Source organism: Delphinapterus leucas, chromosome 3, assembly GCF_059928025.1.
Source record: "Delphinapterus leucas isolate spDelLeu-1000000601 "Yukka" chromosome 3, BTC_Dleu_Yukka2, whole genome shotgun sequence".
In the NCBI taxonomy this organism is placed as follows: Eukaryota; Metazoa; Chordata; class Mammalia; order Artiodactyla; family Monodontidae; genus Delphinapterus; species Delphinapterus leucas.
The window spans coordinates 61,783,575-61,809,145 of record NC_143131.1 but is presented as its reverse complement, the minus strand read 5'-3'; the positions used below and the strand labels follow the sequence as shown (position 1 = coordinate 61,809,145).

The following is a 25,571-nucleotide window of genomic DNA, read 5'->3' as shown; positions in this document are numbered from 1 at the left end:
AAAGAATGATCTTCACTATGTAAAAACAACAACAACAACAGAATGACAAACATACGCAGAGCTGAAACTGACAGCACAAATGCTATTTCTGGGTGATTTTTATTTTATTTTGCTGTTTTCAAACTTTCTACAAATGGCATATACTATTAGTATAAGGAAGATGATTTAAAAAACCATAGGTACTATGAGAAGTCCAGAATGAAATTATAGGAAGATGTTTGTAGTTATCTTTGGGAGGTGAAACTGTGTGCTTTTTCCCTTCTTATTCATATTTCCAAATTTCTTATATGACTGTTTCATTCTTAAAATGAGAGGAAAAAAAATCACAGGCCAGGTAATAGATTAAACAGTATTCAGATTTAAGTTTATCTTCTGGCTCTTTTGCATTAGATTCCTGCCTCTAGCTCAAATTTAATATAAAACATCAGCATTTATACCAACTCCATATTTTAAAAATTGAAGTGTAGTTGATTTACAATGTTGTGTTAGTTTCAGGTGTACAGTGAAGTGATTCAGATATATATATATATATATATTTAATATTCTTTTTCATTATAGGTTATTATAAGATATTGAATATAGTTCCCTGTGCTATATGGTAGGTCCTTGTTGATTATCTATTTTATATATAGTAGTGTGTATATGTTAATCTCAAACTCCTACTTTATCCCCCCACCCCATGCAGCCCATTCCTTTTGAAGAAGAAATCACATCTACTGCATTTACCCCACTCCATTTAGATAGAAGGGCCCACTTCCTGTCATCACATCTTCCTTTGTGTACTGGTTCAGAACCTGGGGCCTGAGATGGTCAAAATCTACTGGAAATAACGGGCATCCTCTGTTTTTGGAGCCGCCACTGAAGTGACTCAGATGGAAATAACTTGTCCTTGCCTGGTTAATAAGGGATACTTTGTCTCAGAATGCTCCCACTTACCCAATGTTTTGTAGTCATCTCTAGCTTTGTTTGCTCTCAATAGAGACTGTATTTTCACAATTTCATTGTTCTGCGGAAAAAACAAGACCAGTCACAACCTCCCAGAGTCCCATCTACTCCACTATTTTAGAATTTAGAACTATTTAAGAAGTGACAGCGTTTTCAAAAGCGACACTATTTAGAACTGATAGTATTTAGATGTGGTGCAGTCAATGTTTATTTTTGCATTCTCTTTGAAGAAAGGGGCAAATAAGTTAGCTAAAATATAAACAAGACTGCAAAGGGACCGTTTAAATAAAGAGATTTAAAAAGGGAAAAGAATTTTACCACCAAATTTAGTTGGTCCAATCTATGTTCACATATCTATTCTTCAAAGATCCTAAAAAAATTCCTCCTGCGGGTGTCTATTTAAATTACTCGGTTAGCAGTAATAAGCACTTTACAAGTAATGTTGGAAAGTTGAATCTTTTCTCCCTGGCATTACTAGCCCACATCAGTTTTCTCTCACCCACTTCCTTTCCAGTTCCGAATGGTGAAGTCTCACTCTGAACCTGAGTTCTGAATAAAAAAATGTAAGAAGCCTCCAAATGGTATCACATTGAGTTCTAAAACCTATTTTCTCCTCCTAGTGTTCATTTCCACCATTTAATAAAAATCATTCAATGCTAACATTCAACAAAGTATTCATTTAGTTCATTCTCAGCCAGGATAAAAATCCACATGCGTGTCTCTTACATGATCTCTGAAATACTTCAGTCGTGAGAGGTAATTCTTTCGTGCTGTTACCATCCGGAACCAGGACTGAATCTAAAAATAAGTTAAAAAGAGAAATCCAGGCAATTACCAGATAACCTTTCATATCTCTTTATGGAGTCTTTTAAAAATAATAGAGAGATAATTTGATAAAAAAGTAAAAATTAGCAGCCTACCAACTAATAAACATCTAAAGCTTAATCTTCACCTTCTACTTCCTTCGTTGCTTTTTCTCCTAGGGGTTCAGAACATGTTACACGTTATGGTGGGGAAGGTAATGTAGCTCTTCGTACTATTTGGCTTTAATCTCAGTAAATAAAAGCCAAGCAGGCAAGGCATTTTGCTGAGAGTTGCCACGGGTCAGGGGATCAAATGAAACCAAGTTCAGGGTTGCTTCCCACATCTCTTAAACGCAGCGAATATTCTTTAGGTCTTTACAGGAAAACATTTCAAGAGGTCTCACGAGGGACCAACTGTGACCCATGGTTTTCTGAGCGAATAAGCATGTGTTCCAGGGTGAGCAAAGGACATTTCATTCAGGAGCTAGTAATGCACAAGGGGTCTAGACCATGTCATTCTTTGTCCTCACGGTTTAAAAAGTCTTCACAAATCTCATCTGAGTCCCATCTCTCTCCAGTCCCACTCTTGTGACTCTGATCTGGATTTCCAAGTTTCTACAAGTTCACTGCTGTACAGTTCTTTAGTTTTCAGCTCTGAGACAGTGGGCACTCCATTGCGTGTTCTTTCTCTAAGCTCGGAGCAACCAGCCTTGGTGGGAAGCTGGGTTAGAACAGCCCACCACCTAAATACAGGCCCTAACTCAGCTCTACTTTCTCTTGTCATTGGCTTTGCATTTGCGTTACAACTAAGGTTTGCACTGTTAAATTTGAGCATTCTAAACATCATTAGCGAAGACCATAAGAAGAACATAAAATAAAACTGGGCTTCCTCCAGATTTTAAATAATCAATTTGGACTTGTTAGAGAAAGAGCATATATTATAAAGGACCAGAGACAATAGAGTGTTTTCATGGACTTGCTTGAAGGTGATCAGCTAAGTGAGTAGTGGAGGTATGACTCAAACCCAGGACTTGCTTCTGATGTCAAGGCTCAAACATAGTCTGTCTTCTAGAAGCAAAACGAAAATGAAGGGAAGAGTTTAAGTCAAGCACTAAGGTAGGAAAGGGTGTTTACCTTCACAACAGAAGGAATATTATCAATGAACATTTGTCTCCTGTGCATATAAGAGGCCCGCTGTTTATGTCCCTTCCAAAAAGCCTGTGGAAAATAATGAGTTACAGAATTACTTACATGTAACAGTTTATTTTAGAAAGTGCAAGGACGGAGTACATCTCAGGAGACACTGAGTTGGGACAATGTCGGGGATCCTCCCTTTCAAATCTCATCTGGACACCATCTCTAGGGGTGGACATTAAACTGGGCAGAGCATACCAGCTCACACCTGAGGCTTGCCCCAAGTTTGGGAACAGAATTACCAGGTGGAAGCCCAGTTTCTGGTTTGAAAGTTTAATTTTACCAAGGCCCTGGGTGATAAGAAGTCATAATAATATGGAATTGCCCTGAAACATACAAACAGATCAATTGGGTGCTGGTATTATTTGGTAACAATATAAGATGCTTCAAAATAATGACTAGTAATTAGCTTTCCTCCAACAAGTGGGCCACTGTGATCCAGACTGAAAAGGAAGATGACTCTGGATCCCTGAAAATAGGAGTACTGTGATTGATCTTTAATTATTGCATCTAATTTTACATAAAGTTTAATGAGGCTTCATCAACATAGCTTTACAAGGTTATCACCATCAAAGAGAACTTTTACAGGAAACATTTGCAAAAAGTGGACACAAACTGGTATCTTTAGAACGATAAATCCATAGCTGTTATAAAGTTTATTCCAATTCATTTTTGAGAATCTTTTTATTGAAACATATCTTTGTAATTCACTCCAATTCTCTGATTTTGTTTATCAGGTTAGAAATGAAATACAAGTTCTGTGTTAAAAAGGACAAATACAAAAAAATCAAGTTTTTTTTTGGCCTCGCAGCGCAGCTTGCGGGATCTTAGCTCCCTGACCAGGGACTGAACCCGGGCCACGGCAATGAAAGCACCGAGTTCTAACCACTGGGACACCAGGGAATCCCCCAAAATCAAGTGGTTTTTTTTTGTTTGTTTGTTCAAGTTATTTTTTTATAAATTTCTTTTCACATCTGCATATATCAATCTACCTCATTCCTTCTTCTTAAAAAGGTATGCGGAATTTTATTGCCATTTAAAAAATAATATACTTTTTGGTAATGATTCAAAACAAAACAGTCATGATGCAATAAGTACCCAACTGAGTACTTGCTCCAGACTTCCCCTCTCAATTTAAATCCCTAGAAATGATAAATATGCTTTTTAAAAAAACTTAATTTTGAAATAATTATCGACTCATAGGAAGCTGCAACAGTAATCCATTGAGTTCCATGTACCCTTTTATCCAGCTTCCTCCAACGGAAACATCTTACAAATATGCTTTTAAAGCAATCCATCATAGTGCTAGAACACAAGAAGGCATATGGGTCAAAAACTATGAGGGATCTTGGAAGAGAGAAGGTAGCTTGAATTGGCTGAAAGAGGGAACCACAGAACACAATTCTACAAATGTTGGGAACCTCTACAAAAAATGTGAGATGGCTCTAAGCTTGAGAGAGCCTTGAATGTCAGTCTGAGAAATTTTGGGAAAGTTGTCGCATCACTCATTGCCAAGCAGTGAGGGGAATAAAAGCATACATGGGGAGTAGGGATTGGGAAAAGTACAAAAGATTATAGCCTTTTTGGAGGGAATTTAGCAGTATCAAATTTAAAAGTATTTAGCGTTTCACCCAGTGTTTCTAATTTTCAATATACCCAGCCTAAGGAAATATAAGTACCTGTGTAGAAAAACAATATATAAGCATTTTTGTTGCAGCATTGTTTGTAATACCGAAAATATGTAGAGAACAGAATATTGACAAATAGGGAAACGGGATAATCTGTGATTGCACTCATACTAATGGCAATCTAACTAGTAACTTATTTGTCATGATGGGTCTCAATGGTGACTCGTGTTTTTGTGGCTAACACTGTTTTAAAGCACAGAGGTGCAAATGTGCCAATAATATTATACATCCCATTCCTTGATCCAAATTGAAAGGCAACCAAGATACTGGGATTAGCTCGATTTCTCATTCTGCGTTTTTGGAATTATCTCAATTCCAGAAACACTATTAATCTCTATTAGCTCAGATTCTCAAAGATTCTGGATAAGGAATCTGTTGTAGTAACAGAAGATCTAACACTGAAGCACGTTTGCATTAGTGGAATGAACCCACTTGTCCGTTTTGTACTGTTTTTAATGTCCTAAGGATTCAACGCTCACCAACAGTACTTTCCTGAAGATTTCATTTTGTGTTTCATCTCTTTAATGATTATGTAGATTTTTCTGGAATCTACATTTATATTTTTATTGCTACCTTTCCACACCAAGGCAACTTGGCTGGGTTTTGAAGTTCTGGTCTATAGAAGCAGAGTACTACAGGCTTCCTATTTTATTTGTCAAAATTTAACATTCTTCTTTTTTAGTTTGTAAGTTTTAGTTTCATTAGGATTGACTTTTCTCATTCTGTGCTAACAGCACAACTCCTGTGCAAGGCCCAGAGACTGCAGGCTCTTCTAATTAGAGGCTCTTTATTAAAAATAATTATAGGTATAAAGTTGGGAGGAAGATGCTATTGATAAAAATGCAAAAGGAGACAGAATTCTAAACCATAAAGCCATTTAGAAGCAGCTTTTTATAAACAATTAGAGACAAGGCGTTTACCAAAACATCAATCTCTCTCTTGACTGGTATGAGAACTTGCGTGAAAATTTATAATAGCCATGTTTTTGTTTTGTTTTTTGTTACCATAAATATATTTTCTGTGCAATTCAGCTGTAACAAAGGAGTTTCCCAAGATACCTAGGCCTCAGAAGTTACTGCTCTGTTTTATAGATTCTAATTGTCAATCTCTAGAAAATCTGGCTTGCTACATTGGTTGCCTCGTTTGATAATTGGGCACTCAGGAGAGTAATATTCAAATTACCAACTTCTGAAGCACAAATTCTGTGATCTCTCTGTTAGCCAAGAAAACCCTAAATATTGGCCTCTTTTCCCACTCTGCTTAAAGCTACAATCCCGCAACCTGCAAGAGTAGTCAGTTACATTCAAACAATGTAATGAAGGACTGTCCCATCAGGTCACCCCCTTCCTCCCGGCCCCAGATTCTGCCACAGCTCCTGACAACCTGCACTTGCTTCACAGAAGCTTGTTTCTTTTTCTTTGCCCCCATGCTTGTGGCACTCTCTGACCTGAAGTTCAATAATTTAGTAATTCTCAGGGCTAAGTTTTGGTATTTCACTATTACGCTTTTTCCTACAAAGTGGCATTTCAGCGTTCTTCAGTTCAAGGAAAAAAATATTGTAGCTAACTCTTTTTTCCTGTCTTGATTTTTCTGATCTCTTCCTGGGCCAACCAACCACCTGGATGTTGGATCCCCACTACCTGCCCTCTGAGTCACAATCTCTACCGCCTCATCACTTCGAACACTTGTTGAGCACTTAATAGCATACTGGGCAAAGTCTGTTATGTGTATTATCCCATTTAATCCCTACAACCCTGCGATAAAATGGGTATTATCATCTTCAGATGAGAAAATGTATTTTAAGTCATCTATTCTTAGCTTTTCCTGTGATTTTTCTCAAGTTCTCCACGTGTTTCAATCACTTTCAGTGTCTGTTCTACATTCTGCAGTTATAAGTTCATTCACATTCTAGGATGTCATTTTTCTTCCTCTCTGTAGCTATGGGTTATCTTTTCATTTTATCATGCTGTCTTGTTTCATCATGCATCTTATTAAATTTCTTAAAAGCATAAAGCAGTTTCAGTATAAACATTTCTACTGTCTCCTGGAATATGAGAATCCTTAGATGTTAATTTATGTTTTACAACTTACATCCATTTTTCTTTTTTTTTTTTTGCTATAAAATTTTCATTTTTGTTTGAGATTTTTTTCTGGCTCTCTTCTTAAATGTTGGCCATTTTTTCAGGGCTTTCTTACTGTTCAAATATAATATGGTTATAATAGATTCTCATTACCTTCCTCTGTGTTTACTTGGCCATCTTCTGAATTGTCTGAGACAAAGGATTGGCTGCTGATGACATATACTCTCTGTACCATATCTAGTTCCTTGGGAGGAGACTGTCGGTGGTAGCACAGTGGAGCTGGGGTGTGGTTGCCCTCAGCCTGGGAGATTTTTCTCTGAATTTGTTGAGACTACTGTGTCTGGGGTTGATGCAGCCAGCTAAGAAGTTTGAGCTGTTCTACGGAGGGGAAATCTTCAGATTTGACATCATTCCCCTAATTTGGAATGAATCAGCCACTTCTGCAAAAAATGAGATTAGCATGATGCCCTTTGGTTCATGGTCCTCTGGTTTTCTGGGTCAGACCACATTCATCTCCAGGCTATGGCCTGACTTTAGACCTCACGCCCTCCTTGTTAGAAAACTGTCAGAAGCAGGGGGAAGGAAGTCATCATGGGGTGACTTCATAGTGTAATGGCTTCTTCTTCAATACTGCTGCTTCCACGGAGGTGGGGAGGAAAGGCTCCAGGTGACTGTTTCCATCTTTTCCCCAGCTCTCTCACGATTTTAGCCCTGGGTCCTAATATCAGGCAGATTTTATACTAGAGGGCTCTGTAGAGTGTCTTCCAACTATAACACAGCTCTGGGCAGACTGGAGAGCTTGAGGTTGGTCCAAATTGTGTCACACTGGCTAACACTCTTCGAATTCTGTGCAAAAGTAGAGCCTCAACATCAGTGTAGATGATATTATACTTAAGATTTTGTTCACTTCCTGTGTGTTTTGTCTACCATTTATTTAAAGAAGGAATAAACTGGAAAACTTACGGGTTCACCTAGAAAAATCCTTTGAGCATCAAGTTTTTTTTTAAATTTAGTTATTTTATTTATTTGATTTTTAGTTGTGTTGGGTCTCTATTGCTGTGCACGGGCTTTCTCTAGTTGCAGCGAGTGAGGGCTACTCTTTGTTGCAGTGCATGGGCTTCTCATTGGGGTGGCTTCTCTTGTTGCAGAGCACGGGCTCTAGGTGTGCGGGCTTCAGTAGTTGTGGCTCGCGGGCTCAGTAGTTGTGGCTCGTGGGCTCTAGAGTGCAGGCTCAGTAGTTATGGTGCACGGGCTTAGTTGCTCCGTGGCATGTGGGATCTTCCCGGACCAGGGCTCGAACCCGTGTCCCCTGCATCGGCAGGCGGATTCTTAACCACTGCGCCACCAGTGAAGCCTGACTATCAAGTTTATAGAAGAAATTTCTTTTAAAAGATTAATCATTCCTGCCTTCTAACATCTTAAGCTCTGAGCAAACTCAGATATTTGAGCACCTATCGTATGCAAGACACAAGAATACAAAAGTTTTAAAAACTCATCTTCTGCCCTGTACAATATTATAGTTAGGTGGGGAAGCAGATCAGTACAGCAATGATCACAAAAGAGAAGCCCTTCAACTTACAACCTTTCAATTTTGGAAATTTAATAGTTACTGGCCAAAGCCAAAAGCCACCAAACTCTGCTCATCAACAACAGTATCACTTTGGATGCAGAAAAAGGAACAAACACACGGCCTTTTGGAAACCAGCGTGGTGGTTGAGAGAGGATGCTAGGGGAACACAGAATAGAAACATCTAAATCTAGCAAGTTCCTCTCCTGCCAACCAGAACATTCGGACAAGTCATGCAAGCTTAAGAAGAAAAAGGTTGGGAATGAGGATGCCTCTTGCAGGCCTGAATGAAGAAGGGGATTATATAAGAGCGAAGATAGCCTCAGAGATGCTACATTTATTTCATGAGCTATTCTGTTCTTTAGGCTACAAGAGCATAGAAACTCAGACGCCACTCAACATCCACTAACCACTAAGAAACCAATTCAAAAGCACCTGAGGTCAGACAGTAGGTGACACAAGGATATCCGCCTTTTTAGAGAAACAGGATTTCAACTCTGATCTCAGGTATTCCCCTGCCTCTGACTATTCACAGTGTCCTGAATACTTTCCAGAAGACCACAGGTGAAAAATCATCCAACATCCTTCCCATCTCGGAGTCTTCAATAAAGTAGACTCAGGGGCACTGATTAAGAACAAAATCTGCAGTCACATTCGTTTATTAGAATGCTGGTAGTTGACTGTCCTGTTATCAAATAACATTTTCATGGAATGACAGTTTTCTGTAACGAGTGGTAGGTGACTCACATACCTGTACTTTGATCACATGCTCTTCTTGTTCATACAAAAATGACTTCCTAGCTTCATACTCTTTCCTAAGGAGGGGTCCTGAGGTTGCGGCTTGAAAGCGCAGAAGCATATCTTCGGTAGCAGACCACATCTTCTCACGAATGTAATCTGCTGTGACTTCCTCAATAATGTCCTGGCAAGAGATATTTCTTATGGTTACACTTCACACATCAGATGAAAGGAGCATAGAGAGCAGCTTCTGGAAATTTTATCTTTCAGAAAATGATCTGCATAGCTTTTTCTGGCTTGGCGTAAAAAAGATCTGACCAGAGCCGAGGGAGGAACTGGCTCAGCTTCTCTCTAGTGATACGGTTCTGGAATCCTCTGAACTTTGTGCTGAGATGGTATGAGAATGAGGTTGAATGGTCTCAGGATTTGGAGGTAGAGGTGTATAGATGATGCTGGCAGGGACCAGGCAAGAGGCCTGATCTCCTCAGAGTGTAAAAGAGACAAGGATAATTACAGTAAGAGTACGCATCACCTCCTCCCTCTCCTGAGGGAAAGACTGCAGTGCCCATGAAGTCCTTGGGCTTTTCTTGCCCAGGCCAGAGGAGGCAGATCCCTGCAATGAGTAGGGGAAAACTCAAAATAAACTTGGGAGAAAATAAAAGACTTGGAGCAGAAGAAAAGGCGGTGGGAGAGGAAAGATAAGTGCTATTGAGGGCAGACAGGGAAACCTAGATGAATGAGAAAAAAGGAAGAAGGGGGATTGTGAGAAGTCTTCATGTGGATGATGAACTGGGTTTACTTTTATGTTCTTTGAGAGACTCAAGCAAAGACTGGACTCGCTTCTATGGCGGATGTCTCTTATCCAGTGTGACTGGACTCAATGGATGGTTAATTTAAACAATTAAAAGTGAAATCATATAAAAGATGCATAAATACTTTTAGGAAGACATATGTACATTCTTGAATAAATTCAGTAATTTCAGATTGACTAGAATTTTTTTTTTTTAACAGCACAGACCCTCCACTTTTTATTAATCCTGATACTCCACTTCACAAAGTTATACCTAGGGCATCTTTGGATGCCACACGAGCAGTTCTGGCTCTGAGTTTAACCCTTCAATGCTGCTTCTTCACAGTTTGACATATCCTTTCAATGAGAGCATACGGTTTTTAAATACTGGCCATAATTTCATTTTTCAACAAAGCAGCACTAATAGTTCATTTCCACAATGCCATTTTCCTATAAACTCTGGGAACTTTACACATTTGAAATTAGTTAATAAATATGTTTTTCACGATCTTCTTGTCATTCAGGATTTCTGTGGCATTGTCATCCCCAAGCCACAGTGTTTTCTCCGAGTTTTGGTAAATACCGCACCGGTGATTCTGTCCACAATACTGCTACCCTGCAGTATCTTTGATGCTGGTGACTGTGAACAGTTCTATAAGATCTCCATTTGTGAGTTCTATTTTATTCAAGACCAAACTCAATTATTAGAAGTATTTTCTCTGTAAACACACTACAATGCCTGGATCAAAGAGCAATTTTCACATCTTCCGGGTCCAACTTTTGGTCTCAAGTCCAAAGCAATCTTGGTGAACATTCCTTCAAGAGTATTTCTCCTGGGGAAGCATTATTCACTTTAATGGACCTAATGTCCATTAATGTATCTTTGTCATAGGTTGAGGTTGGGGGGAAAGAAATAAGACATTTTGAATACTTACAACCAAGGAATTACCACTAATTGAGCTTTGGTGTCAAGGAAAACCTGGAGATTGATTTCTTAGGATAATCTGTCGTCCTAAAGAAGCTGAAAGAGCTTTATTCCCCTAGTGCTGTTTGGTGTTGCTCTGACATACGGAAAACATTCTAAAAGTTAGTAACCATGCAGCCACATCCAACTGTAGTTCATGAAGACTTTACTCCCTATCCGGTCTTCAAATAAATTAGTTCTTCCCATCAATTCCATGATTCAAAAGTAGAAAAGCAATCACACTTATCTTTATATAGTACACCTTCTCATCAAACACCAACCTCCTACCTCAATTTCTTTTCCCATGAGCCATGATTCCTTAAGCAAGCAGGATTCAGGTGTGACCCAGGAACTCTCTTTTGAATCGATGTTGTAGTAGTAATCATATTTCTCCTGCAGGTTGAGTTTGAGCCACGAACCTTCAGTAGACGCTAAAGAAAAAGGTTTGTTAAATTCCAGAGAGGAACATGGAAACTTTCAACATTAATGTAGTTTCTTCAATAAGTAAATTAATTGAATGAATATGCTTTTCACCAAACATTCAGACAGTGTGTTAAAATCATTAGCAAGGGCTCATTAAAATGGAATGAATGCTATGTATTCAATGGCAGCTCCCTGCTAAGCCAAAGAAAAAGGAGGAGAGAGTAATGTCTAATGCTGGCTCCGCATACCAAATTTTTCATGAGGATGAAAAGAGTTGCAAATGGCCAACAAGAAGGAAAAGCAAACAAGGATGGATACCCTAGGTAGATGTGGATAGCAACACAAGGAGACAGGGGAGACCGATGAGGAAGAATCGTCTTTATTTAGAAAGGCTTCCAGCAACTTCTTTGAAAAGGAGTGACCTACAAGGGCTGTGACCCATTATTTAAGGAGAACCCATTATTATTATTTTTTAAATTAATTAACTAATTAATTTTTGGCTGTGCTGGGTCTTCGTTGCCGCATGCAGGCTTTCTCTAGTTGCGGTGACCGGGGGCTACTCTTTGTTGTGGTGCATGGGCTTCTTATTGCAGTGGCTTCTGTTGTTGTGGAACACGGGCTCCAGGCGCATGGGCTTCAGTAGTTGTGGCTTGCGGGCTCAGTAGTTGTGGCTTCTGAGCTCTAGAGTACAGGCTCAGTAGTTGTGGTGCACGGGCTTAGTTGTTCTGCAGCATGTGGGATCTTCCTGGACCAGGGATGTAACCCGTGTCCCCTGCACTGGCAGGCGGATTCTTAACCACTGCACCACCAGGGAAGTCCTGAGAACCCTTTATTTAATGATCTGCATTAAACCAAAGCAGAAGTGACTCATCTTTGCAGACAACTTTATTCAAAGCACAAAATGGCATACACAACCTCTGAGGTCACTAAGCAGGGAAAAGGAAAATTCCTGGTCCCTCTGACTCATCTTGCTCTACACAACCACACAAAAGCAGAAAAAAAATGTTGAAAGAACTTAATTTTGCGGGGGGGGGGGGGCGTGGGGTGGATACTAGAAAAAAACAAAACAAAACTATGGCAGTCATGGCTTAAATTGGCCAAGAAGAATATCTCCTCATGAATGTGCTATACTTCCTATTTAGCAATCTATTTATTTTGTTGAATGGTTATGATTCTTGTCCCAGATCAGAGAGCTAAAAACAACAATAAAACAAACTTCTGACCAAGCTAAGCCAACTGCTACCAAGTGCGCATTAGAGCAATTATAGATAAATCAAAATTTGACTGCATTTCCTCAAAGAATATTTAAATGGATTCAAATATCTAAGCAGAGATAACTTTAAGGCGTGTTGATTTAATGTGTGTTGATTCTTTATTTGGTTTTGTGTATTGATTCTTTTTTTTTTTTTTTTTGCGGTATGCGGGCCTCTCACTGTTGTGGCCTCTTCCGTTGCGGAGCACAGGCTCTGGACGCGCAGGCTCAGTGGCCATGGCTCACTGGCCCAGCCGCTCCGTGGCATGCGGGATCTTCCCGGACCGGGGCACGAACCCGTGTCCCCTGCATCGGTAGGCGGACTCTCAACCACTGCGCCACCAGGGAAGCCCATGTGTGTTGATTCTTTACTTGGCTTTTAATGCCCCTCAACTGTTCTGTCAATGCCCAGGAACAGAGATATATCTGTCTTCAAATGGGCAGTCAGGCAGTTGTTATCTGTTTAGAAATGCTGGTCTACTAGAAAATATATTGTATAGTCAAATTAAGATGATCACAAGTAATAATTATATTTTCAATCACCAAGAGTTGTCAGATTCACAAGTGCTTTCAGAATAATGAAAACCCTTTTTAAGGCAACTCTCTCAGTGGGAAGGAAAGAAAGCAAATAAAGATGGTGAAAATGGGTATGTTTTATTTTCATAAGAACTGAGAAGTAAAAAGTTCTTAGTTGGTTAAAAGCCAACCACATTGGGGCTTCCCTGGTGGCACAGTGGTTAAGAATCCGCCTGTCAATGCAGGGGACACGGGTTTGAGCCCTGGTCCAGAAAGATCCCACATGCCGCGGAGCAACTAAGCTATGAGCCACAACTACTGAGCCCCCGTGCCACAACTACTGAAGCCCGCATGCCTAGAGCCTGTGCTCTGCAACAAGAGAAGCCACCGCAATGAGAAGCCCACACACCACTGTGATGAAGAGTAGCCCCTGCTCGCTGCAACTAGAGAAAGCCTGTATTCAGTAACGAAGACCCAACGCAGCCAAAAATAAAAATAATAAATAAATAAATAAATAAAAGACAACCACATTGGCACTGTAAGGGTTATTTGAGTTGGGATGTCAGTGGATAATAGAAAAAGAGAATTTTATCATTTTCACATCAAGTATGAGTTTAGAGTCAGATCAAAGGCTGAGGAGGGCATCTCCAGAACAGGAGAAATACAGTTGGTTTGTTACTTAGGGAAAAGACTAATTACGGGCCTTTGAGGAAACATACAAGAGAAAGATACCCGTGAGTTAAGAGGTGGTGAGCATTCTATAAGGAAGCATACTTTCTAGATGCCTTCCAGACAAAATCATACCTGTATAAGACCTAAACTGAACCATAAGGCTGAGTGATCTACCAAAGAGTGAACACTTGTTTGGGAAAAAATAGACATCCTAGAATCAGAGGTGAAAGAGTAAGAATAAATTATCCTGTTCACTACCCCAAACAATGTTCACAGCTCTTCTGGGAATGAAAGTTAGTCTTTAATTGGCTAGAAAGTTTTTCCTCTTCCTTCTAGAACAGGGGTTGGCAATCTTTTTCTATAAAGGGCCAGAGAGTAAATATTTTCAGTCTTGTGTGCTACAGGTCTCTCATACAACTACTTGACTCTGCCACTGTAGCATGAAAGCAGCCAGAGACGATATGTAAATTAATGAGTGTGGCTGAATCACAATAAAACTTTATTTATAACAACAGGTGGCAGCCCAAGAATCCACTAAAAAACTATTAGAATAAATGAGTCCAGGAACGTTGCAGGATACAAAATCAATATTATGAAAATATGCCCACACAAAAGTTTGTATACAAATGTTTACAGAAGTATTATTCAGGATAGCCAAAACTGGAGAAAAAAAATCTAAATTCTATCAACTGATGAATGGATAAACAAAATGTGGCATACTCATACAATGGAATATTATCAGCCATAAAAAGAAATGAAGAACTGATACATGCTACAACATGGTTGAACTTTGAAAACATTACACTACGTGAAAGAAGCCAAACACAGTATGACTTAATTTATATGAAATGTGCAGAAGAGGCAAATTCAGAGAGACAGAGAGTAGATTAGCGATTGCCTGGGACTGAAAGTTGGGGGTGGGGAGCAATGGGTAATAGGTAAGGGGCTTTGTTTATTATAAGGAAAAATATCCTTTATTAAAAGGCAAATTAACCAGTGGTGGTGTTTTTAGTGTTAAGTAAAAACTTCTGAATTTCACACCTTAAAAGAGTGAATTTAATGGTATGTGATATATCTCAATAAAAAAATCAATTATATTTCTATATGTGAGCAATAAACAACCCCAAAGTGAGATTAAGAAAACAACATTTACAATGGCATCAAAAATAATAAAATATGTAGGAATAAATGCAACTAAAGAAATGCAAGCCCTATACATTGAAAACTACAAAACATTGTTGAAAGAATTAAAAACCTAATTAAAAGCAAAGACATACCATGTACATGGATCAGAAGACTTAATACTGTCAAGACGGCAATATGCTTCAAACTGATCTACAGCTTCAACACAATTCTAACAAAGTCCCAACTCTCTTTTTGTTTCCAGAAAAAAATGAATCTAAGGTATCTCCTATGTTTCTAAATTGGCTACCTCGGGACATTTTTTCTTCACTGACCAGGACATGGCACTTGGGAAGAGGAGTAGGCAAGTTTAGGGAAAAGAAGATAAAACTAAGTTTGGGCCAGGATGATTTTGAGATTATGATGGGTCATCTCTAGGAACTCACCCCTGCATAAATACAGTTGTACAATTCTTTCCTCGTGAAGGATGAGGTAGGGGCACTACAGTAACTCCTGATGAAGAGTTGTGAAGGGAACAGAGAGAGGCTCAAGGGTGATCAGGTGCCAAGTAGGAGAGGATGGCCAGTAGCCCCGTTTCCATTTCATTAACAGAAAATTTGTGGAATTGGAGGGTAGAATTCCCAAGTAAGAAATACATCAGACTAATTTACAAGGAAGTACATAGGGTACTTTTGGACAGACTTCCAGTGAACTAAAAAAAAAAAAAATATTTTTTTTCCTTAAGTTCCACTTCTAAGGCCATATATTGTCACAGCAGTTTCCTAAAGATGAAAAGTACTATGTACATGACCCATGATGTGGTACAAGTAAACACCAGCCTAAGAGTCAGGAGACACCTTGATCCTTGACACTAGGACATAGCAAGTGCTCAACAAAAACCTACTAAAGAGATGATGGATTATCTCTGCCAAAAATTAATCTCCTTGGATTTGTCATTTTCTCCCTCTGTCCAAAATGTCATCAAGGTGATTTTCTAAATCTGAAAAATGAGTCTTAAACTCATGATCTAAAACACAGTTTCCACAGCTAATATTTCATGACCTGCCATTGGATTGTACAGGCCTACGTATATGCCAAGGCTCTTGGAGACCAATTTGCTGCTTATTTTGTACTTTCAAAATTACTTTTTACTTCCACTTAATATTGTATAATAATGTGTCATTTGTTTCAAAAAGGATGGAGAGAAATATTAGTGTAAAAATCAGTTTGTACCACTAGAGGGATGGCTCAACAGCAAGATCTATAGGAAGCAAAGTCGTCTTTTTTTTTTTGAGAAGCGATTCCAGTATTTATTTCCAAGATCCATACACTTGGATATGACTCTTTCATTATGACAGACACTATCAGAACTCCATTTTAGAAGCATGGGGACTCTGGGGCAAAAGGACAAGGATTAAGGTTTGAGAGAAAGACAATAACTCTTTTAAAGGAAAGCAGATGTCTTTGAGGAGGCTACCCTATATCTGCCCTACTTTCTGTAAGTCTCCTTTAATACTGTATTTTCTCAAGTATATGGCACCCACACACAGCCAGCAAGTTAATCACAGCTTTCTAAGAGACAAAAAAGGAAAAGCAACACCTAAAAAATTTCCTTTGCCAGAGATGATAAACATTTCAGAAACGTTCATTTGAAAGCGATTATCTGTCTTAAAATTAAGGTAACACAATACCACAGAAACCATCCTATTCAAAATGCCGATTTAGTTTGTGCTAAACGATGAAGAAGCTTACCACTTTTAGATTTTTGCTCTTTTGCCTTCGCAAGGGTGTCATAGTACCTGTCAGCACATTCGGGCATTACATCGTTTGTATTACCAACGGCAGACTTCAAAACAGACAAAATATCGCTTTGCTTCTCCTTCTCCAAAAATTCATTAACATCAACGACCAGTGTAACCCCTGGGTAATGAAAAATAAATGTTTCTGTTAATCGTTATCTTCTACTCACCCCAGAGGCATGCAAAGATATAATTCAACCTTTTAGGAATGCATTGGTATTAAACCTGTTTACCCTTTGAGAGTATGCACTACATACGCCACAGAGAGTCACCAACTGCTCAGGTTGTTAAGAGGAATACAATCCCATAGGAGCATTGTTTATCAAAAATCACAGTATTTCCTGGTTACTCTTGTGTGATATCAAGGTACTAGGTTCTGCTCATCGTGGTGATCTGTGAAATGGGGCGGGGGGGGGACACATATTGACAGTAGTTATGCAGCCCTTAGGCAGGTCATTAATCTGTATTTGAGAACTAGCTTTATGAAGACATGTATTTATTTTAGAACAAGTAAAATGCTATCTAAGCCACAGAAATCCTGAAATTCTCTGGTATAGTGCAAGTTTAACATTGTCCTCAGCAACCTGAACGAATGTTCTAGGAAGGCAACAGGCACAGCTGGTGGATATGTGCAGTGAAGTCCAGAAACTTAACTGTGGAACCAATTTAGACCTAGAAAGCATGTTATCCCATTTCACATTTCTGCCTCTCCCCACAAATAAAACCTCACTGGACTCTTGGTTGCCTCAAGAAAGTTAACGTGGTGAATCCTTTATCATCTATTTTAGTTCCAGGTAAGGATATTCTGGCCCACCAATGGACCTACTGTCTTCACAACCTATAAATGCACTGAATTAGCAAGGCAGAACAAAAAAAATGGAAGAAACCAGGTTAAGCACTTTCTAGATGAAAAAACATCTTGATGAAAAGAGAGGAGAGAGATGGATTTTTTTTTCTTTCTTTCTTTTTAAACACACACGTCAAACTCTGCCATACAAATGCTAAATGGTATACTGCTGTCATCAACTTATGTTCACACGTGCATAGAACTGTGAAGGCTGACGTGGTAAGAAAAACAGAGTCTGACTTTCGACAGCCATGAGTCCACGTCATGCAAATCTCAAGGAGCAGGTGAAGAGTAAAGACCTCCCACAGCCAACTCCAGTTGTTGCTGAACAAAAGCTACACCAGTAGGTTCTTTCAATTATAAAGTTAATGGGAACGGGTAAGCTGCCCCCCTTTCCTCTTCTCCAGGAAAGCTTTGTAGAACAAGAAGGCAGTACTGGTGTTGGAGATGTCTGTGGTCTGAGAGATGTGGAAAGAACAAGGAAATGACAAAGGATCCTCACGTGAATTACATCCGACAGCTTCATCGAACCCAGTGAAATGCTGTTTTCCTTAAAAGATGGATATTACGCAGGCAAACATTTCTTGCAAATGTATGTATTGATGTGCAAGCAGTGGGTCCATGGGTTAATCTTCCAGATAACTGAAGCTGACTCCTTTAGGTGCCAACCTTCATCTTAACAGAATCATGCGCCATGAAAATCTAAAGCCCCGGTAAAAACCCTAACAGGACAGTTTCTATCCTGCTCATCATTGTACCCACAGTCCCTGGTACGTATCAGGCGTTTAACATTTGCCGAGGGCTGCCAGAAGAGTCCTTCATGTCATTAAAATTATACTGTGCTGTAATACGGTGAGTGGTAACTTCAAGGACTTATGGAGGTGTTGGGGCTGCTTTGCTCCTGCACTAAATGGCCTCAAATTCCTCTTCTTTTTAGTTTTCCTCTAACGTCACTGTCAGTTATCACCTCTTGCTCCTGTCTGAGTGCCTGCACGGGGCAGCCCAAACACCTAACTTCCTTGTAGTTCATGGCTTCTGAGCTGGGAAGAGATACAACCAAGAGATTAGCCTTATGCTGAAGATAAGAATAAACAGGCTCAAAGTAGCTGTCCAGGTGGTCCCCACTGAGTTGAGAAAAATCAGTTGTAGTACACAGGCTTTGAGACAGCTATATTGCTTGCTTTTTTCTTCATCTATGGGTTGTGATTAAGTTCCAGATAGTTGAGAATGACAGATAAATGATATCCGGAAAGTCAGGTATGTTTCTGCTATGGAACAAATGAAGAAAACCTCCCCCAAACCTCCTAAGAGATCCAAAAATGCGTTTGCTTTACGTGGGTTCTTAGGACGAGAAAGTAAAAAATCTTTTTATGTATAAAAGCACAGATCTACATATGGCACATAAAGAGGTAGACGATATATCTGTGGTATTAAAATGTCATGGTAAAGAGCACCATGGGAAAAAAAAAAAGGCTACAAAGATTCCTTAGGGTGCAGTAATGGAAAAAGGCTGAAAAACATTGCTCTAAGGAGTCAAAAAATGGAGAAAACCCTACTTTAAGAAAGCAGGATGCTCCAGTGAAAATGGACATTGGGCCAAAACGAAGGAGTGTTGAGGTACTATGCCCTTTTAAATCTTGCCTGTGGTAAAATACACGGGTCAGCACATTTTCTTTTATCAAATTATCTGGGAGTGGCTTTGATAATTGCACCATGTGATCAGAATCTGTTTTTAAGTCTTCATACAAAGGATGAAGAATGCTTTTAAAAGTAAGATTAAATTCCTTGTTGATAAAACTGGAAAATTCTCAACTCAGTATAAGAATATAGATGGTTTTATCTTCAGAACATCTATTTGTTGTTATATATCATAGAAGACACTGTATCAACTCTTTCAAGGGATAGGACAGAAGTAGAAGAAAGGATTTTAAATATGCAAGTGTGGAGTAAAGAATCACACATTTGAGAAAATTTCTTATATTCATAGTAAATAGAAACGTTGAGTCTCAAGAGGATCAACTTAACATTTGCAGGCCAAATATAAGCAGAACACAGAATAAAAAGGAATAAAATAACTTCTAAACTGGTTTGATCTTTAAGAGAAAAATCATAACCCTTTTAGGCTATTTGAGTGCCTGTATGATAATCTAATTTCTTAAAAGTGTTCCTTCAAACTAAGGCTGCCTTCAGTCTTATATATAAATTTAAATCTCTTGTGTACACAACTCAATTTTATTTTTTTTCTTAAGGATTAGAGTGCTAGATGGGACTTGCCTGGTGGCACAGTGGTTAAGAATCCGCCTGCCAGTGCAGGGGACACGGTTCGATCCCTGATATGGGAAGAGCCCACATGCCGTGGAGCAACTAAGCCCGTGCGCCACAGCTACTGAGCCTGTGCTCTAGAGCCCGCGAGCCACAACTACTGAGCCCACGTGCCACAACTACTGAAGCCTGCGCACCTAGAGCCCATGCTCCGCAACAAGAAAAGCCACCACAATGAGAAGCCCGCGCACTGCAACGAAGAGTAGCCCCCACTCACCACAACTAGAGAAAGCCCACGGGGAAGCAATGAAGACACAGCGCAACCAGGAATTTAAAAAACAAAAAAAAAAGCAAGAAGCTCAAATGACGATTAAAAAAAAGGATTAGAGTGCTGTAATGGAAAGACTTCAAAGATCCTAAGGGTATAAAAATTCAGGTTGGAGAAATACACATATTTTTCCAGGCTAAGGAAATAAAAACCAGATGTTCCTTACAGATGCCTGTGACATTTAAAAGCACATTTCTGGAGCAAGACTATGACTTGATACAACAGGATAGATTCTAATTATGTCATGAATGGAGAGGTTAATGAACTGCACCTTTAGGATCTTAATTTACGTAGGTTATTTATATATGTAGAGTGTTAGCATATCAATATTTTAAAAAAAATAAATCTATTTATTTACTTATGTATTTTTGGCTGTGTTGGGTATTCGTTGCTGCGCGGGCAACTCTTCATTGCGGAGGCTTCTCTTGTTGCAGAGCACAGGCTCTAGGCACATGGGCTTCAGTAGTTGTGGCGCACGGGCTTAGTTGCTCGGCGGCATGTGGGATCTTCCTGGACCAGGGCTCGAACCCGTGTCCCCTGCGTTGGCAGGCAGATTCTTTTTTTTTTTTTTTCGCGGTACACAGGCCTCTCACCATTGTGGCCTCTCCTGTTGCAGAGCACAGGCTCCGGATGCGCAGGCCCAGCGGCCATGGCTCGCAGGCCCAGCCGCTCCGCGGCATGTGGGATCTTCCCGGACCAGGGCACGAACCCGTGTCCCCTGCATTGGCAGGCAGACTCTCAACCACTGCGCCACCAGGGAAGCCCTGGCAGGCAGATTCTTAACCACTACGCCACCAGGGAAGTCCCTAGCATATCAATCTTGAAGCTATTTTAGATTGCCATGTGAATTTTCTTATTATTCTTCTGTGAAAATAGATGCTTTAAAAAAAGACAACTATCATTTGAGCTAATGTGGGTTCTGCCAATTGCTGAGTATGTCTACTCCATTTATGCATTTCGGACCTGGGGAAATAATCCTAGGGTGGGTTTGAGGCCCCACTAGACCCACTATGAGACGGACCTTAGCAACACCACAGTGATCATCTCACCTCCATAAGCCCCTCCCCTGACTGGTGGACCACAGTGAAATTTTAGGTCTCCTGGAATTAGTGTCAGTTCAGAGTCAGTGTCCAGTAATCTCTGAAACGTGTGATTATGTCCTTTCCTCCCAGCACAGTCACCACAGTAGGGTATAACATGTTGATAATGTAGCAGGGTCCTTTCCCAAGGGGACCCAGCCCATCCTTCATTCAGGGGGTTCTGGGGCTGTAAATGGCTCGAGTCTGGGAACTAACGGAGGGACCATGACTTTCTGTTGTTTTACTTACATTCACCTGACCTAGAACTCTTCTTCCACTTGTGCAAATCAAGTAAGAGTTTAGTAGACTCTCTATTTCACTTCTAGGAACACCATGATCAATTAGCAAATTCTATAGGTCTCTGTGAGTCACATTTTTCTAATTACTGCTTCGACTCGGCTGTCCGTTATAATAACCACACCCACTTGTCTTTGGCAATTAAGTGCTGTCCCCTGGCCTCTGCCAGCCTGACCTACAGATTTTGGACTTGCCAGCCTCTCCACAATTGCATGAGACTATTTCTTAAAATAAATCTCCCTCTTTCTTTCTATATATATATGTGGGTGTATAGACAGGTAGATAGTACACATACTATATACTTTCCAGAGAAACAGAATATATATATATAAGTCTGTTTTTTCTAGAGAAAAAAAATATATGTTGCTCTGTTTTTGGAAAACCCTGACTACTGCAATGGAAGGCATTTAATAAGCAGAAAGAGCCTAGTTTTCTAAGGATCAAGATAAAAAAGGACTTGATTACACTACAGATTTAAGAGTTGAGAAATTATTTTTTGCTTTCTGGATTTTGTTCAGCAACAATCTCAGATTTTGCTGGAGATAGTACCTAACCGCTAAAAACAGTGCAACCGACCAATCTTATTTTTGTATAAATATGCATTCAGGAATTAAAATTGGTAGAGAGAGTCCATATCTTTTCAGAAATTAAAGATGGTCTACTTAAAAAAAAATTAGGAATTAAAATAAAAATTGAGGGGCATAACCAGACGCAAGCAAGGCCAGTTTGGCCAGCAGAAGGAGGTGAGGGCTTACAGTGTTTTGCTTTGTCCATGTCCTTGTTGGCCTCATTGACCGCATGCTGTATCTCATCCAGCCAAAGAATTTTAGAAGCACTTTGAGGGTCCTGAGAATATGGGCACAGAATAAAAGAAAGAACAGTGAATGATGATGAAACAGAATTAATAACGGCTTTTTAGGAGCCACTTTATTAAAATCTCCACAAACTCTTACTGAGCAACTACCCAGCACAGCCACAAACTGTACAAGCTACTGATGAAACAGACTCCCAATTGGACCAGTTCAACCTTCTCCACGGCCACCCCTTTAGTCCAGTCCCCCATCATCTCTCACTGGACAGCTGCTTCGATCTCCTACTTCCTTTCATTGTTTCCAAGTTTGCCTTTCACCACAGTGGTCCCCTATAGAGAACCAGATGATCTCTCCAAAAGGGACAGATCATCACGCCATCCCTCTATTTAAACTCCTTTAGAAGGTTTTCCCAGCAGTTTGAAGGAAACAACACTCCCTTCCCATGAACTGTGGGGATCTGAGAATCTGGCCCTGCCGACCCCTCCAGCTTTACCTCACTCTTCTCTACTCACTGTTTCAGATTTTCACATCAGCCTCCTTCAGATCACATCATTCTACCCCAGCTGCATGGCTGTTGGTTTTTTCTTATCATTCAGGCCTTAATTCAAATGGCACCTCTTCCAAAAAAGCCTTCTCTGGCTACCTTAGTCAATCAAATACTCTCTCTCCCAAGCACTCAGTAACTGTGGTTTCCAATGTGGCCCAGGGTGCCATGGAAATACTTTCAATTTGTGGGAAACAATGATACTTGAATTTTATCAGACACAGGGACAAATATAAGAACAAAAATATCCAAACAGAAACATGGTGATGGGCTTCAAGGAGCTAACAGTTTAGCAAGAGAGAAAGATGCATCAAAAAATTATAATTATTGGATAAACAACAAGGTCCTACTGTATAGCACAGGGAACTATGTTCAATATCCTGTAATAAACCATAATGGAAAAGAATATATGATTATAATACAATGTGATCAGAGCAATATTACCTGTAGATACACAATCTAGAAATAGCCAAGAAGAGATTAATTTATATTAGGAGTGTTGAGTTGCAGGCAGAGAAAAGACCAAGTAGTTAAGGATAGCTTCAGAAAGGAAGTGGTAGCAGCAATAAAAAGGTATTGAGTTATCTTTACTAGTTTTTACTTTTGGGTTGATTCTGATGATCTTACTCCAAATGTGGTGCTGATATAATGTAATTAAATAGGATTTTCAGACAGCACTGCGTTTCATATAAACTTGTCTAAGATTACAAGTAAATTTTGTTAGCAGTAGAAATTAAATATTTTCAGAGAAGATGAGACATTTCATTTTAAAAAGTGGGAGCATTAGCCTATTTGTAGGAGTAAGTGTCATGTACTAGAGACTGAAGCAAGACTGAATGAACAGAAGGTAGGTCATTGGACCCATGGAGAACCAGCTCCATCACTTAGGACTCAAGAAGGATGGGGGGCAGGAAGGAGAAATAACATTCACCAGCTTCTTTGGGAGGCTTCAGCCCTATTTCCCGCAGAGGCTAACAGGAGATGATATATGTGGAGAGGGCTCTGAAAATGAGACAAAGTATCTGCTATTTCATCCTGTAACCTCCAGACTAATGAAGACCATTGAGGAAGGCTTGGTTCCTGCTTGCACAATCACCTTTAGCTAGATCTGCCACATGGGAACCACCAGCTAATAAGAGTTTCCATTTTGGGGGAGAATGGATGCGGAAGGTTCAAACAAGAAGTAAGATGGGAAGTTGAAAACTAGAAGAGGAATGAAGAGACGGGAATAGAAAGTATTTTTTTCTCTGCTTCTAAGCCAAAGAGAACCCAACCACACCCCAAGGTATAGCCTAAAAACTAAGCTCCACACAAGTTCATTTCTGTTTTCCTCAGGTTCTTTTTGAAGAGTATTTACCAAATTCCTTCATAACTTATCAGTGTAGAAGATGTACCATACAAACTTTTACCCAGATGCGAAGGAAGTTACAATCCCACTTCAAAGCTGAAAGTATCAGTTTTGTAACCTAAACCCAAGAGAGACTTTGCCAATCAAAAGAATTTAAGTCAACAGTTTAAATCATGACCCACAGACGTAAAGGTTGCTACAATTAAATGGAAAACCAAGAGTAAAAACTGAAGCCTACCAGTGTAAGGTCTCCCTTTCAACCGCTCACTAGAAGACTGGAAATAGGATATTTACAGGATGGCCGTGACTCTATCTCCAGCTAAACATCCAGGTTCAACATATGGGTTACAGACTGCTTAAGTCAACAGAAAGTAGGCCATCTGAAAATCAAGTAATAAATTCCTGAATTTAAATGATTCCTAGAAAATTTTAAATAAAAAAGTAACTTCTCTTCAATATTTTGTGAGTTTTGGTTACTATTTCTGCAATGAAATAGCATTCTATCTCAGTTTGTGCTACCATATATTATTTGGTTGAAGTATTAAACACTGACTTTTGATTGTAAAATTCTTGGTGTGATAACATTCAACCAAGATGGGAAAAGTTTACACAGATCCATTTTCTCCCACCTTATTCCTTAACCTTAAGGCTTGTGAAATTTGCATTTTCTGATTCTTACTTCATTTTTATAGTTAACAGGCTTTGGGTTGTCTGGCTTAGCATTTAAGTTTTGTTAATTATAGGAAAATGTGTTATAATGCAGCTTTTTTTTTTTACTACATATTAAATTATATCCTGCAGAACATAACTACACATAAAATCTTATATGTTAAACAACTACGTGAATGTGTTTAACATTACTAAGTTGAACACTTCATAAGTGTTAAGATGGTAAATTTTATGTTATGTACATTTTACCACAGTTAAGAAAAAAAGCTTACTGTAAACCTGCTCACCGATACCCATGGGATAAAGGGAGTCCTCTGTGTTTTAATGTTATATTATGATTTTAGTTTAATCAAACAGTATTTTTGGGCGGGGTTCCCTAGTTATCTGACCCTACAGAATTATTGAATGGCTTAGAATATGTTTAGCTGTGGCAAAACAAAACACAATGAAACCAAGTTTTGGCCAAGCACCGATGACAAATTCAGACTAATGTGACACTGAAGGAGAATTTTCAAAGTAATCAAGAGCTTAAAACAATTTTAACTTCTTAAAAAAAAGTTTGCTTTCCATGATTCATTTAGCCTACAATTATGTAATGAGTTTAAGAATTAAGACTTAAAATAGCTGGAAGGATAAAGGAAAGGATAATTTCTGACAGCTCAGTCGCTAAGTAGAAATGACACTCTAGAACTTCATTTTTAAACTGGGTAAAAATGAGATATGGGACAGATTCAAATCTAACTGCTGCTCAGCATCTGTTTCCAGCTTACTTCTGTCAAGGACTGTTCTTTTTTTTTTTTTAAGGACTGTTCTTAAGGGTATTCATTCAAT

The 25,571-nt window shown here is 39.3% G+C and overlaps 1 protein-coding gene across 2 annotated transcripts in view; it reads right to left on the bottom strand.

Moving 5' to 3' along the window:
- The window catches only part of IQGAP2 (IQ motif containing GTPase activating protein 2), a 286,332-nt gene that overhangs the window by 50,508 nt on the left and 210,253 nt on the right, over window positions 1-25,571 (bottom strand). Inside the window, exons 14-20 of one of the 2 annotated variants that reach the window (XM_022594569.3) lie at window positions 22,123-22,213; window positions 16,508-16,675; window positions 11,059-11,201; window positions 9,030-9,200; window positions 2,883-2,966; window positions 1,672-1,743; window positions 937-1,006 (exon numbers count right to left, since the gene is read on the bottom strand). In XM_022594569.3, the coding sequence (XP_022450277.2) occupies window positions 937-1,006; window positions 1,672-1,743; window positions 2,883-2,966; window positions 9,030-9,200; window positions 11,059-11,201; window positions 16,508-16,675; window positions 22,123-22,213 (799 nt within the window). The remainder of the gene's footprint in view (window positions 1-936; window positions 1,007-1,671; window positions 1,744-2,882; window positions 2,967-9,029; window positions 9,201-11,058; window positions 11,202-16,507; window positions 16,676-22,122; window positions 22,214-25,571) is intronic. The other variant, XM_022594577.3, reaches the window with a different exon arrangement.